Genomic DNA, 14,040 nt, shown 5'->3' with positions numbered 1-14,040 from the left:
AGAGCGTAAGCGACACATCAATTTCTGATGCTCTGCATCATCCATCCTTACCATTAGCATTCCACATTGTTTCCCCTAGTTATTACCCCAGAAGGAGTGGGGCTGTTGGGAGCACATTTAACTGACTTTCTAATTCTGTACAAATCAGAATCTGTTGACCATACACTTACCTTGAATTCTTTTTCAATGTTTGCAAGCACAGCCAGCTCATTGCTAAGTTCTAAGGCAGTCATTACCGGGTCTTCACTGGATAAGGAGAGGTAAGCAGGGCTCGCCAGACCTTTGTAGGCATTGATTCTGGACCTAGAATGGCTGAAAGAGTCATGTTTTTGCTTCTCACTGCACTCACTGCATTTGCAGAAATAGTCATGTGGCCTTTCAATGCGAGCACCTTTTCTCAGAAGGGTGTGGACAATTTCATATTCATGGCAGTGAGCAGCCAGAATGATTGGGGTAACATCATGGGAGAACCGGGTTCCATCCTCATCGTATGCATAAAAGTCATCATGCTGGAATTCTGATTGGCTGGGACTTAATGCAAGTCTCTTGCCTTCAGCAAATGCAGGATGATTTAGGATGGCTTCCACTATCCGAATATAACCTTTACTAATAGCCAAGAGCAAGGCATCCCCAACCCGGGAGAGGTTCTCCTTCTTCAGTAAAAGTTCTATAATCTCCAGATGCTCATTGGCAACTGCAAGCTGCAAAGCATTTTGCCCCATGTAGTCCACACAGTTCACATTTAGTGACGTACACTCTTCCAGCATTTTACGAATCACGGGAATATTTCCATATTCTGCTGCATCCAAAAAACGCTCCTCATCAAGAGAGAGGCTTGTGGAACGATCATTAAACATGTACGCTGGTCCTCGATTGGCCAGCCTTCTGCCCTTCTCCCGGAGTATGGTCTGTCGTCGAAGTGCTAGCCTATTCTCAGTACCTCGACTGAATGAAAAGAGAGATATCATCAGTGCTTTCATATGCAAAATGATGTGCATTTTTAACCTACCCTTTGGGAGGACACAAAAATCTTAATACTAAAAAAAAAATTCCTATCAGTTATCTGCTGTGCACTTTTTAATGCAGAAGTGAGACCATAAAGCTTACTTTGTTGCACTGTATAATCATTATAGACATACAGGTCTGGAATGGATACCTTTATTACGCTCTGCTTCAGTGGAGGATCCCATAGTTTACTCCTATCGCAAGATCCCACTTCTTTACCTTATCTCACCCACAGTTATCACATCTGAATCTAGAAAGAGAAACTGAACCAAATTCTGCTTTCAGTTACACCAGTTTAAATCTGGAGTAACAACTATAAAGACAGTGTAGTTACTCCAGCTTGGGAACCATGGTCTTTCTTTCCAGTACTTTCCATTATTTGCTTTAATTCTACAGATAACAGGCAAAGATCTCATCATTTTACAGGACTGAGACTCATCATTCTTTGTCCCACATGTGTCTCATGTATGAATGGTTGGTCCAGAAAATCAGTGACGTAGGTAACATCAAAGTAATTTGCACATACTGAGACCTCACATTCCTGGTTAAATGGATTGCAGCCCACCTGTAGACAAGGAGTGGTGATTCAGGAGCCAGAGGAGGCACATGAGGAGTGATGGTGGACCCTTATCAGCACAGCTGACAACTTGTGTATGTGGAAACCCTTGAGATTAACACCCTAAGCAGAGCGGGGGCACAAAGGCCCCATGTTAATATGTGTATAGTATATTGCGTCAATCCAGTGCTGACTGACTTCATCTGCTCTCATTCCTTCAGTTACTACTACATGAATAATTCCCTAATCTCTTTGCTCTGATTTCTTCCCTCCATTCACTCTTGCTTTGAGTTCTATTGATTCAAAACACTAAATAAGAGCTCGGTATTTATTATTATTTTTATTATCTGCAGCTGTTTCTCTGACATCTAGTCTGGAATGTCCAATTGCCAATTCAGCCTGAACCTGGTAGAAACTGAACATGTGATCTCTCCCTCCGTTAAATCTTGCCACTTCCTTCCTTTATCATCCTCTCAATTATTCTGGCTCACAGTCTTGATGTCATAATCATTTCTCCAACACTCAGGCTGTCATGAAATCTTGCCACCTCTTCCTTTTTAACAGCTCTAAAATCTGTACCTTTTCTTCTATTCCCACTGTTAAAACCTTAGTCCACTACTTGGCTCTCTCTCTCGTCTTGACTACTGAAACGTGAAGTGAAACATTTTGAACACTTGGGGTTGGCTATACTGCATTTGTTGAGAACAACTCTATTTTTGCAGTGATTTCTCAGTACAAAATATATCCCATTTTCATTAACAAGAAAAGAGAATAATATGTAATCTTGGAAAACTAAGCTTTTAACCCCCCACAGAAACTCATTTTCAAATTGATTTGGCCTTCCAGAATTACATCGCTAGTATCCAACATCCACTACAATTTTCTGCTTTTTTTCTTTTCTTTTTTCCCCCAGTTGTAGCTCAATGGCACTTATTCCTTTCTTACACATTTTCATAAAATACTGCAGGTTGCAACAAAGCAATATATACAGTATTCTTGAGATATTGCTTACTCATGAACATAAACTCAGATGTTAAACAAGACTTGGAAAATATAAATCTCACCTCTTAAACTAGAAATGAAAACATTATCACAAAAGGGGAGGAAAAAGACACAGACCATTTATGTAACTATGATTCCTATAAAGCTTCTCTATCGACCAATCTTGTCCAGAAGAAGAAATCTTTTCTAGTATTGTTTTTCTTCCAACTTGCCCATGTCACCAGTCTATAGATAGAACAGTTTTCCAAAACATAGCCACAGAGTGGTGTAATGTACTTGTAGCTAATAATATGTTATAACTAGAGACCATGACACTGGCTATTACCCAAAAAATACAAAGAAAGGAGTCCGATTATAAGATTATTGATGAGGTTTAGGGCTATGAATATGTGCTCAAACAAGGGGAAAAGAGAGTTAGAATTCCCCTATGGCTCTACATGGGCAACATGGACAATGGGTTCAGGCACAATGGAGAAAACAGAGTTATTCATATTAGTGTTAAATAAAAGTTTAACCTCGATTGCAGGTTGAACATTTTCCATTGAAAATTTGTTTGACAGAAAATGGCTTTTTTATCTAAATGGAAACTCTTGTGAGAATCATGCATTTTTAACTAAATTTTTCAAGTTTTCAACCCCCCCTCCACTTGACAATGAAAATGTTGTGTGTTTGATGCCATTTTTTTCATTTCTTAAACACCCCCCCACACACACGCACCCACACACAAAATCAAAGAAAAAAAATCAGTGAAAACAATTTTTTGTTTTTGTTTTTTTTCCAAGGGGAAAAAAATTCTCACCCAGGAAAAGACAGATGTTTGAGAAATCATAGAATCAGGAAGAAGTTACAGAATTTGGCAAGAACATACATGTTGGGGGAGAAGGACGAGAGGAGGCAATGGAAATAAGAATAATAATAAGAAAAACAAAAATAACATTTTACTTCTATAGCACCTGAGACTGTGAGCCTAAGGGAAAGAAGGATGTGGGGTTGCTAACTGTAGTAGAGAATGTTTAGAAATGCTATGAGCAGCAGCACATCCAAGGAGACCTTTGAGAAACAAATGTAGGTCAGGTGTGCAAGCCTGGGCAAAAGGGGTAAGGGGTCAAGAGTAGAGAGGTAGAACTGTGAATGATGCAGATATGAGTGGTAGCTGAAACCATGAGAATGAATGAGATTGCCTTGAGAGATAACAGAGAGACAAGGGGCAAAGGTTGAGAGAATTCAGATTACCACGGGACAACACAGAGATGAGAGAGGAACCACTTAAAATGATGAAAAAGGTAAGAGAAGCCAGGAGAGCAAGGTGTAAGATGAAACTCCAACATATGCTTTGGATTTGCTTGGTGTATTTTAGTGACCTTGGAAGCAACAGGAGCAGAGAAAGCCAAAGAGATGGTTGGAAAGAAGAAAATCTAGACAGAGGGAATTGACAGCAAATTCCAGAATTTTAAGAGACAAGGGGAGGAGGCAGATACATTGGTAGTTGGAAAGAGATGTTTTTTTCAGGATAAGGAACCCAAAGGCATACTTGTAAGGCTGGAAAGAAAGAGCCGGAGTTGGGGAAAGATAGATAGGTTAAAGATAAGGAAGAGCAAAGAGATGTAAAAGAGAAAAGCAGGGGAGGGCTTCTGCTCTATCTGCCCCTTGGCTCCTATTCTCCCTTTCCCTCCAGCCCCATTCCTCACCTTGCTGCATTTTTCCACTTCCACAGTGCCCAGCCTCTAACAGCAAGAGCACTGAGAGCACAGGAGACAGTCTCCCTGCTTGCAGTTCCTGTGCCCAGCACTACAGCCACCACTGGTAACTGCTCAGCCCCTGCAACTCCAGGGAAGGAGTGTGTGTGGAAACTCAGATGGAATCTTTGAAGAGTTTAGCTGCCACACTCTAACATAGCTCTACTGAGCATGTGCAAACTGAGATTTTTCAGAGATTTATACCTTAGCCAAATTTGAGCAAATTTTCAACGTGACAGCAAAAGGCACATCCTTGACTCCAGGGCCTTTTGCAAAATCTCAAGTCCCTACTCCAAAGGATGGAAACATTAGCGATTTTGTTGTAAGAATATTTTAAACATCTAAAAACTAACCCATTTTCCCTTAAAATAATTCTCAAAAATGGCTGATCCCATGTAGCTTAAATTTTCCAAAAACAATTCAGCCTGAGGCAGACACCTGGCATAGAAGATTTCAGCTCAAAAGGTTAAACTTTGGCAAATGTATAAGTAAATGAAAACAGGTTCTTATCATGGAAAGTTTGGGTGAACTTTAACTATAGATGGCACTACCCGCTCTGCCGATAATAAAATCATTGTTAATAATTGGGTTAAAGGGGCAATGCCAGGGTTGGGGCAAGACAGTAGTTGGGATTACTCAGATTTAGATGAAGGAGATGGTAAGACTAAGGAGGAGGAAAATTCCAGTCATCGAGTGTCAATTTCATTTGCAAATATATTCTCTGAAACTGTGAGTTTATGAACACATAATTGATTAAGTAATATTTTATTCTTGTAAAGTCACAGAATTATAGACATGTAGGGCAGGAAAGGACCTCAAGAGATCATCAAGTTTAGCCCCCGATGCAGAGTCAGGACCAAGTAAACTTACACCATTCTTGACAGGTGTTTGCCCAACCTGCTGTTGAAAACCTCCAATGACGTGGATTCCACAACCTCTCTTGAAAGCTTATTCCAGTATTAACTATCCTTATAGTTAGAACATTGCTTCTAGTATCTAACCTAAATACCCCTTACTACAGATTACTTCTTGTCCTACCTTCAGTGGACCTGGAGAACAAATGACCACTATCCTCTTTATAACAGACCTTAACATATTTGAAGACTTATCAGGTTCCTCCCCTGTCTTCTTTTCTCAAGGCTAAACAAGTCCAGTTTTGTTACCCTTTCATCATGAGTCAGGTTTTCTAAAGCTTTTATCACTTTCGTTGCTTTTCTCTGGACTCTCTCCAATTTTTCAATATATTTCTTAAAGTCTGGCACCCAGAACTAGACACAACACTCCTGCTAAGGCCTCAACAGTGCCAAGTGAGCAGGACAATCACATTCTATGTCTTACATACAAAACTTATATTTAAACACCCCAGAATCATAATAGCCTTTTTCGCAATGGCATCACATTGTTGACTCATATTCAATTTGTGATCCGCTACATTTCCCCAGATCCTTTTCAGCAGTATTACCACAAGCCAGTTATCCCCTAGTCATTGTTATCGACAGAACTGTGGTCAATATGAAAATAACCTGCAATATCCTAGACAACCCTTATTGAATTAAGTTAAACCTTATTGAACTAAGTTTAAATATTTTAAGAGTTTGTTGTATTAAAAATGAAAATGTCTATGTACTATTTAAGTAAGGGGACTGGACTCGATGACTATTTAAGTAAGGGGACTGGACTCTCGAGGTCCCTTCCAGGCCTAGAGTCCTAGAGTCTATGAATCTATTGAGGGATTGTATGTATTTCTATGGAGGAGGGGGACCACAGCCCTCCAGGAATTAAAAATAGTGTGGGTAGTTAGGCAAATTCATTCAGGTTGTAACACCTCCAGAGAGCTAGTACCAGTTGGAGAGAGGCTTATATTTACTAGTTCAAACTGGAATCTCCAGGGACCTACAGTTTAAATTAACTGTAGTTAAATAACTTGAGTTAAAACTGACTCAGGGTCTTCTTTCCAATCCAGCAAATGGACAGGACCTCTGGTCTAAGGGGACTTGAATCTTTGAAAAGGGTTGGAAGGTCTTTGGCCCACCGATGCTCCATAAGAGTTGAGAGCTAGTTCTAAGTAAAAGCTGTTATGAACTGGTGACCACAGGAAAAAAACCTATATTGGGGGTTTGAAGGACTAAGCACCAACCAGAACCCTTGTTGGAGTTATGGCATTATCTCTGTTAAGCTTATTAGCATATGCACAGGTTCTTTTATTGTTTTTAATGTTTTCTCTGTAATGCTTTCACCTTAAGAATAATGTGCTTGCTTAGAAAGTGCTGTGTGGCAACTTAACTATGGCAATTACATTGTGTAATCTCTGAAGAAAGAAGCGAAGCAGGCCTTCTTAGCAGTCTGTCTTTTGCTGGGGAGGTCACAGTATGGTCAGAAAAATGTTCAGCTTGGAAATACCCTGGTTAGAAGGGAGAGAAATGCAGGTCTCTGGCCAAGAGAGGTGATGGCTGAGGAGTCTGGAGCCTAGAATAGGTGCCCTTGCTGTACCACAGACAGGAAATCTATGTGAAGTTGCCCTGCACTGTGAGACATTTTATTATGTAGGCTTGCATTCACTGTTTTACTGAAGTGTGTGGCTGTACAAATTTAAAAGAATTAAATAGAGAAGATTTGAAAATTTTGCATGGAAGAAAAAATTTACCTGGATACTGTGTGTCTTTTCAGGTTCCCAAGCACATGTTCAACGGTGATATTTACTATGGGCAATTAAAGACATGGTTTAGAGATGTGCCTGCTGTGAAAGTGAAGATGTTTCTGTCATCCTTTGCCTACTTATTTTTCAACATAATATCCAAACCAATCTCCTTTTGTGGCTCCATAATAAACAACTGCATCTTCACCTCAGGTTCCTTATTAAGGTTTTTTCTCCTAAACTAAATCTTTGCTGATCATTGCAAAAAATTATATTTATCATTGTTAGTGAGACAGATGAATTTTTTCATGGTTCATACTGAGAATTAAATAAAGCGTCAAGGATGAAATCAGTCCTGTTGTGAAAGGCTTTGGTTGGTCCTCCGTGGCTTAAGCCCTACAGTTCTACTGCCAAAGGAAGGTCATAGATGGAACAGACACAACATTTTGAAAAAATATTTTCAACCAGTTGTACCCACGTCCCTATGAATATTCTTCTACAAAATTAATTTAGTGATGCTTTGTTTGGGGAGCAAGTGAAAAATGTCTTCTCTTCCTTTATTTGTAAATATTGCCACTTTGCACACTCTAGTAGGATCCAGTGTCCTTGAATCTAAATACTTTTTACTGCTCAGAGGAAATCAAACTTTTTATAATTAAAGGAGTTAGAGTTGTAACATAATCCTAATAGTGTATTATACATCTTGTCCACATGTGTCTCTCATGATCTTACTTGGATGTGATCTGTGGTTTTAGAGTTATGATTGATGCAACTTTAACTGCCTCTAAAGTGCAGTAATAAATCTTCATTTCAGTCCAGGGAGAGAAAATAAATGTATAAACATATATATCAAAAATATGAAAAATGACAGTACTGTACAATTTGTAAGTCTATTTACAAGCGTAATGATACTCAAATTCATTAAATGATTAACTACCACCACATTTTAAGAGACATTTAGAGAAATAAAATCATCTGCACTGGATTGCTGGATTGATGTAAAGGGAACCTTCCCTGTCCTCTTTCTTCTTGCTACAGCATTTCAAAACCATGAAAAAATGTGTAATTAAAAAAACAAGTAAAAGTTGATCAGACTGGGGCTGTGATGAAAATTTTGATTGCAAAAAAAAGATTTTTAATGAAATATTCTTTCTTTCATCCTATTTTCTCTTCTTCTTGTTTCTCCATCCTTGAGTATAGTTCAGATATGCAAGCACAAGTTAAAAGCATTAAATGGGATGACTGTTTAAAAAAGTAATAAGATTAGGAAATGCTTTTTGTAAAAAATAGCATTTTTACTGAAGGGTCATAGAGGAAAGAGGACATTTTCCATAGCAATTTTGAATGCAAAAAATTGTTTTAAAAATCTATTTGTTGTAGGAAATAATTCAGTTATCCTAACTAATTTGACATGGTAAAGTCTCTTTTTTTTTTTTTTTTTGAGTATTGATGTCAGTTTCAAAAAATATACAAACACAACATTCAACACATTACAAATGCACAAAAACTGGGACACAGATAGCAATAAAGAATGTATATTATAGAATGTATATTATAGAATGCTTTCTTACAAATTTCAGATCTGTTGCTCAGATTTATACATTACTAATAAACCAGATTGCTTTCAATGAGTTTACATCTAAACATAATATTGCTCAGGCTGCATTTAATCATTTTACATTATGCTTTACAGCAGAATAAATGTTTCTATCCAAGTCACTTGAAAAATTATTGCACTACAAAATGCCAAATAAATACACTTCTCAGTGTATATTATAGTTACAAGCAGCCCTAGCTGTGCCCTGCATCTTTTGGATTTCTTTCAGATGAAATAACCAACAATTTATTTCATCCACCTCATTTTCCTACTTTTTTCACTGTTGGAGAAATATTGCAGCTCTGATTCCACACAGTGAAACATGCTGGAGTAAAAAGAAATGAAATTATCCATCCCCATTTGAAATGTCAACAATGCAATTTAGTTGCTAGGAGGAACAAATTGTGTGCTTTATTTTATGCAGCCAAAGAATATCTGTTGCTCTGCTTCCCTTTAATAAGTGGTTTTGAATCAAATGTAAATCAAATGTGACAAAAGCTAACAAAAGGTTTAATATCCAGATTAAATATATTTCTGTTTAGCGTTCATAAAAAACATAGTACTTTCAATTAAAATCTGATAGCTATAGTAAGCTGTAACATGGACTAACCCAGAGTAACACAAATTTAACCGCTGTAATATGATTTAATGTAATTAAAGTAAAAGCTCTATTATATTCCAGTCAGGTTCTTAAACACACTGTGGTATATAAACTCCTTCCAATAGCACATTATGGGACTGACCCTGCTCCACTGAAGCCAACAGAGCTGTGACCATTTACACAATCGGAGTTTTGTAATTGACTTCAATGACAGCAGAGTGAAGTCCTGAGCGATGTGACCAGCATCTGTTATGTGTGGATCTTAATCCATTTCTTATTTTTGGCAAAGGAAAGGTTTGGCAAGATAATCATTAAAACAAGCACAGGCCTGCATCTCCCACAGCCATGCGTCTACCCTTTGCTGAAATCCTGGCCTACACCTTCCTCTCCTCTCACTTTGACTATTACAATCTCCTTAAACTCCAGGATGTGTTCACTGCCTTCTAGCCAATACAAACTCGTCAGAAAATGCATTGGCTCAACAATCACTTCACACTCCAGTTCAAAATTGTCCTTGTTTTTGAAACTCTTTATTGTTTTGCCCAACCAACATCATGGACTAGTTTCTCTCTACTCCCTATCCTTGCTCCCTCCTTTTCTCTCTCACTGGCATACTCTCAGTCCTTCCACACCCAGTTGCTATTGATGATGTGAATACTCTCCACTCTGCACTGACTGCCATCTGGAATGGCTGTCTGTCTGTATCTCTGCCTCCTCTATTCAATATAGATTTTTATACCATGCTCATCACCATAGTATCCAAGGGCCTTCTGGTAGAACATTAAGCAACATGACATGTCATGTTTTGTTTATTCTCTCATCCTCTTCCCAGAGAGAGAAGTGTGTGCCAGTGCAGTGTTTGGGTAGGTTTTTGTTTTTAAACAAATATAACTGTTTATATTAGCCAAGGCAAGGTCAAAGAAATGTGCTTTACACTTGGAGCGGAAAGTGGTGAGGTTCATGATGGCCCTTCCCAAATCTCACCTTAATTACATCCCTTTTCTAGCCTCCTTTATGTTATTGTTCTCTTTTGGTGTAAATGAAACTCCCATCAAACCCCTCAGACCCGTGCCCATTTACGTCAGCAGAGAATGTGACTCTGAATTAAATGTTTTGACACCGTTTTATGGAAGAAGACACACATAACGAAGTTGTATTCTATGCATTGTTGCAAGGGCAACCCTTCTTAGTGAAATCAACAGGCACTGGAAACTTGTTGGGCCCAAAGATTGTAACTAAACTGCATATAAATTTAAATGTTTTTAAATTATATCATTCTCACAACCATTATATTTACTTATTCTTACAATTTGTACTTGATAATTAAGTGACTAAAATCCATTTTTTCATGTCTGAATATTGGTGACATCGTAGCAGAATTTTCAGAAGCTTTCTAGATTCATTGCTATCTATGAGCACTCAGCAGCTGACCTTCATGTGACCTGCCACATGCTGTTTATCCATTTTCTCACTGGTCGGCCCCTGCTATGATGGCCCACCACCATTCCTTCCATAATATCTTTCTCGACATTATTTTCATTTCTATGCCTTATGTGACTAAGGTACATAAGTTTGCACCTGTTGAGTTCCGACAGCAGGGTCTGTTTCTTACCAATAATATTTCTAATATAAGCATTCATCTTCTTTGCAGTACAGGTGATACCCAAGAGTCTTCACCAACACCACATTTCAAAGTCTTTAATTTTCTTCTTGTCAGGAGTATTAATTTCCTACAATTTCACCAGTTGAACCTCCATCCACATCGAGATGCCACATTTTTTTCAAACGTTTGTAAGGAAGGCTATGGCTGAGTGAGCCATTCCTAGTCTTCTTTTAATTTTATTGAACAGCCTCGTTGGTTAGATATATATGATCCCGGATAACTGAATTCATTTACTGCCTCTACAACTCGACTGCTAATTGTGATATTCGTTTGCTTCTTGATTTTGTTAATAATGTCAATGTGCATCCATTTTGTTTTCATCTCATTGAGGGACAGTCACTACCTGTTTTAACAGACTCCAACATTGCATTGCATCAGTGGTTGTGGTTGTAGCAGAGTGTCGTGTCATCAGAGTATCTCAGGCTGGTAAAGAGGAAATTCAATTCTACAGAAATCTCAACTCCATCCGCTTAGTAGAATCTTCTAGCGCTTGTCTCATAATAAATTATACATACATGTTAAAAGGCTTGGGGACAGAATGTCTTACACCCTGCCCAATGCAAAACCACTCACTGTCACCTGTTGCTGTTCACACTATGGTCTGTTATTGATGGAAGAGACTTGCAATGAGTTCAATGAGATGTTTTGGAGACCTTATATACTCCAAGGATGGTCACATAGGACAATCTGGAAGGCTTTTGAATAGTCAGTGAAACACATAATCAGTTGGTGATTATATTCCCTGCATTTTTCAGTGATGTGACAGATGATTGTGATTTGATCACACATGCCTCACCTTTCTCTGAAACCAGCTTCTGCTGGTAGTTCTGCTTCTATCATTCGCTTCATGTGATCCTGCATTATGTGGAGCAGAACTTTGCTCATGTGCTATATCAGGAAGGTAATACGAATGTTACTGTGCTCTCTTATGTTTCCCTTCTTTGGTAAGGACTGAACTATTCCCTTTGTCCAACCATCTGGCCAATTTCTAGTCATCCATATATCATTGCAAATTTTCCATATGAGATCAATACCGCAATCACCAATCGCTTTTAACAATTCTGCTGGTACATTATCTATTCCTGGTGCTTTCCCAGGCTACATTTTCATATTGACATGCACCACTTCCTTTTGCAGGATTGATGGCTCTCTACTTTGTGGGTGAGTAGAAATTATTATCAAAAAGCTCTTCATTTCACTTTCCTACTTGAACTTACATCAATTCATTACTATGCCACCAATGTACTCAGTATGACTTACAAGAACAAAGTGTAAACATTTCCAGCAAAGGGCACTTAAAATAAGTTTGTTTGCCCAGTGGTGGTTCCTCCTTCTTTGGTTGTGATTAGCCCAAAGGGATTTCCTTAGATGGGAAATCAAAAACATAGATTCTCTCTGTGCTAGCTTTTCCTCTGGATGACAGAGTTTATCACAGACTGAGAAGAAACAGTTTTGAGAGAATCCCTCATTAAAATATTGGCAGCACATACTGCTGTGGTGAGGTTCTGGGACTTCAATGTAATCTATTTTCCCCTCCCACATACACTTCATCTGTATGAAATAAATTCCCTATTTTACCAATTTGCCATCATTTACAGCCATTGTAGTGTGAATTGGTTTTGTAATTAAATCTGGTACAAAATCTGATACAAAACAAAATCAACAGTGATTATTTCTACTTAATTATGTACCTGTAATAAATATTCACTTGGTAGGAAATGTTTACCTCAATATTATCTAGGGCCTTATTTTACAGTTTTTAAGCAGCCAGAAGTCCACGTGAAAGTCAGAGTCACAGGATCTGGCCATAATGCAACACTCTGAAAACAAAGCATCTATACATTATTCTCGATCAGCAAACAAAACAAAGCCACCCATGTCATAGCCTCTGCCAGAAAGTCTATGACTGTGGCAAGCCTTTGGTCTTAGATTAACTTGCATTTGTTTTACTTGCAATGAAGACAGGGGAACTAAAATAGAAGCACTATTAAATTTACATTACCAATAATTACAATGTTCTTTCTTATCAAAAAATTCACGACCCACTGAATCTCATTAATTGATACCTAACAATATTAGACCTCAGGCTGACTTGGTGGTGTGATGGTGTGCAAATTCACTGCCAAACAGGAACTAAGTTCTAATTTTCCCAGGCTGCGGATCAGAGTTCTTTCACATTGCTAGAGTGTTTGGAGAGCCCAAAGGCTGCTGGTTGTGGAAAGTAAGAATGACCAAGCCACCAAAAATCTATGGGCAAGTTATTTCCCACTCATTAAATACTTGTCAGAATTGTTTTTAAACAAAGTGCTTCTGAAAACAGCACATATACACTAGTTTAGTGAGTACATTAGACTAAATAGAACGCGTCCACAGATTTGTTCATGTTGGTACAGGGCTCTGGAGAAGTCAAGCTGTATGCACAGTATTAATTTTGCACTATAGTAAATGCTGGAACAAGCTTTTTCATTCCATGTTGCAAGATGTGCCCATCACAGCTTCTAAATGCAAATGTAAAAAGGTATATAAAACCTACAAAAGTATATATAACTAACTGATATAACGTCAGTTCAAAAGAACCCTCCTACCCTCTACCACCTCCTTACGCAAGTGACCAGATGAGCCTTGAAATTTATTATTGATTCATTTTTTGTGAACACAAACTAGAACGATCATAATGGCTTATTACAAAGAGTTGGCAAGATCACACCTGGAATATCATGCATGATTTTGGATGCCTTATTACAGGAGAGAGTTTAAAGAATCAGAAATGGTACAGGAGAGCACAGCTTGAGTTATATTGTCTCCAATGTTATGACTTGGATGGAGAGATTAGAAAAGTAGATTTTCGCTTTTCCATTGCAGTCCTTTAGAAAAGAATCATAGAATCATAGAATATCAGGGTTGGAAGGGACCTCAAGAGGTCATCTAGTCCAACCCCCTGCTCAAAGCAGGACCAATTCCAAACTAAATCATCCCAGCCAGGGCTTTGTCAAGCCGGGCCTTAAAAACCTCCAAGGAAGGAGACTCCACCACCTCCCTAGGTAACGCATTCCAGTGTTTCACCACCCTCCTAGTGAAATAGTTTTTCCTAATATCCAACCTGGACCTCCCCCTCTGCAACTTGAGACCATTGCTCCTTGTTCTCTCATCTGCCACCACTGAGAACAGCCGAGCTCCATCCTCTTTGGAACCCCCCTTCAGGTAGTTGAAGGCTGCTATCAAATCCCCCCTCATTCTTCTCTTCG

The 14,040-nt window shown here is 38.5% G+C and overlaps 1 protein-coding gene across 4 annotated transcripts in view; it reads right to left on the bottom strand.

Annotated features, from left to right (window-relative positions):
* The window catches only part of TRPC6 (transient receptor potential cation channel subfamily C member 6), a 161,235-nt gene that overhangs the window by 60,672 nt on the left and 86,523 nt on the right, over positions 1 to 14,040 (bottom strand). For all 4 annotated transcript variants that reach the window (XR_004644173.1, XR_004644174.1, XR_004644172.1 and 1 more), the window contains exon 2: positions 171 to 945. Coding sequence is in view for 1 of the 4 variants with exons in the window: in XM_034758902.1 (XP_034614793.1) it covers positions 171 to 945 (775 nt within the window). In the remaining 3 variants the exon portion in view is untranslated. The remainder of the gene's footprint in view (positions 1 to 170; positions 946 to 14,040) is intronic.

The sequence above is a fragment of the Trachemys scripta genome, chromosome 1 (assembly GCF_013100865.1).
Source record: "Trachemys scripta elegans isolate TJP31775 chromosome 1, CAS_Tse_1.0, whole genome shotgun sequence".
Classification (NCBI taxonomy): domain Eukaryota; kingdom Metazoa; phylum Chordata; order Testudines; family Emydidae; genus Trachemys; species Trachemys scripta.
Note: the sequence above shows the minus strand (reverse complement) of the source record. Positions and strands in the feature narration are given on the sequence as shown.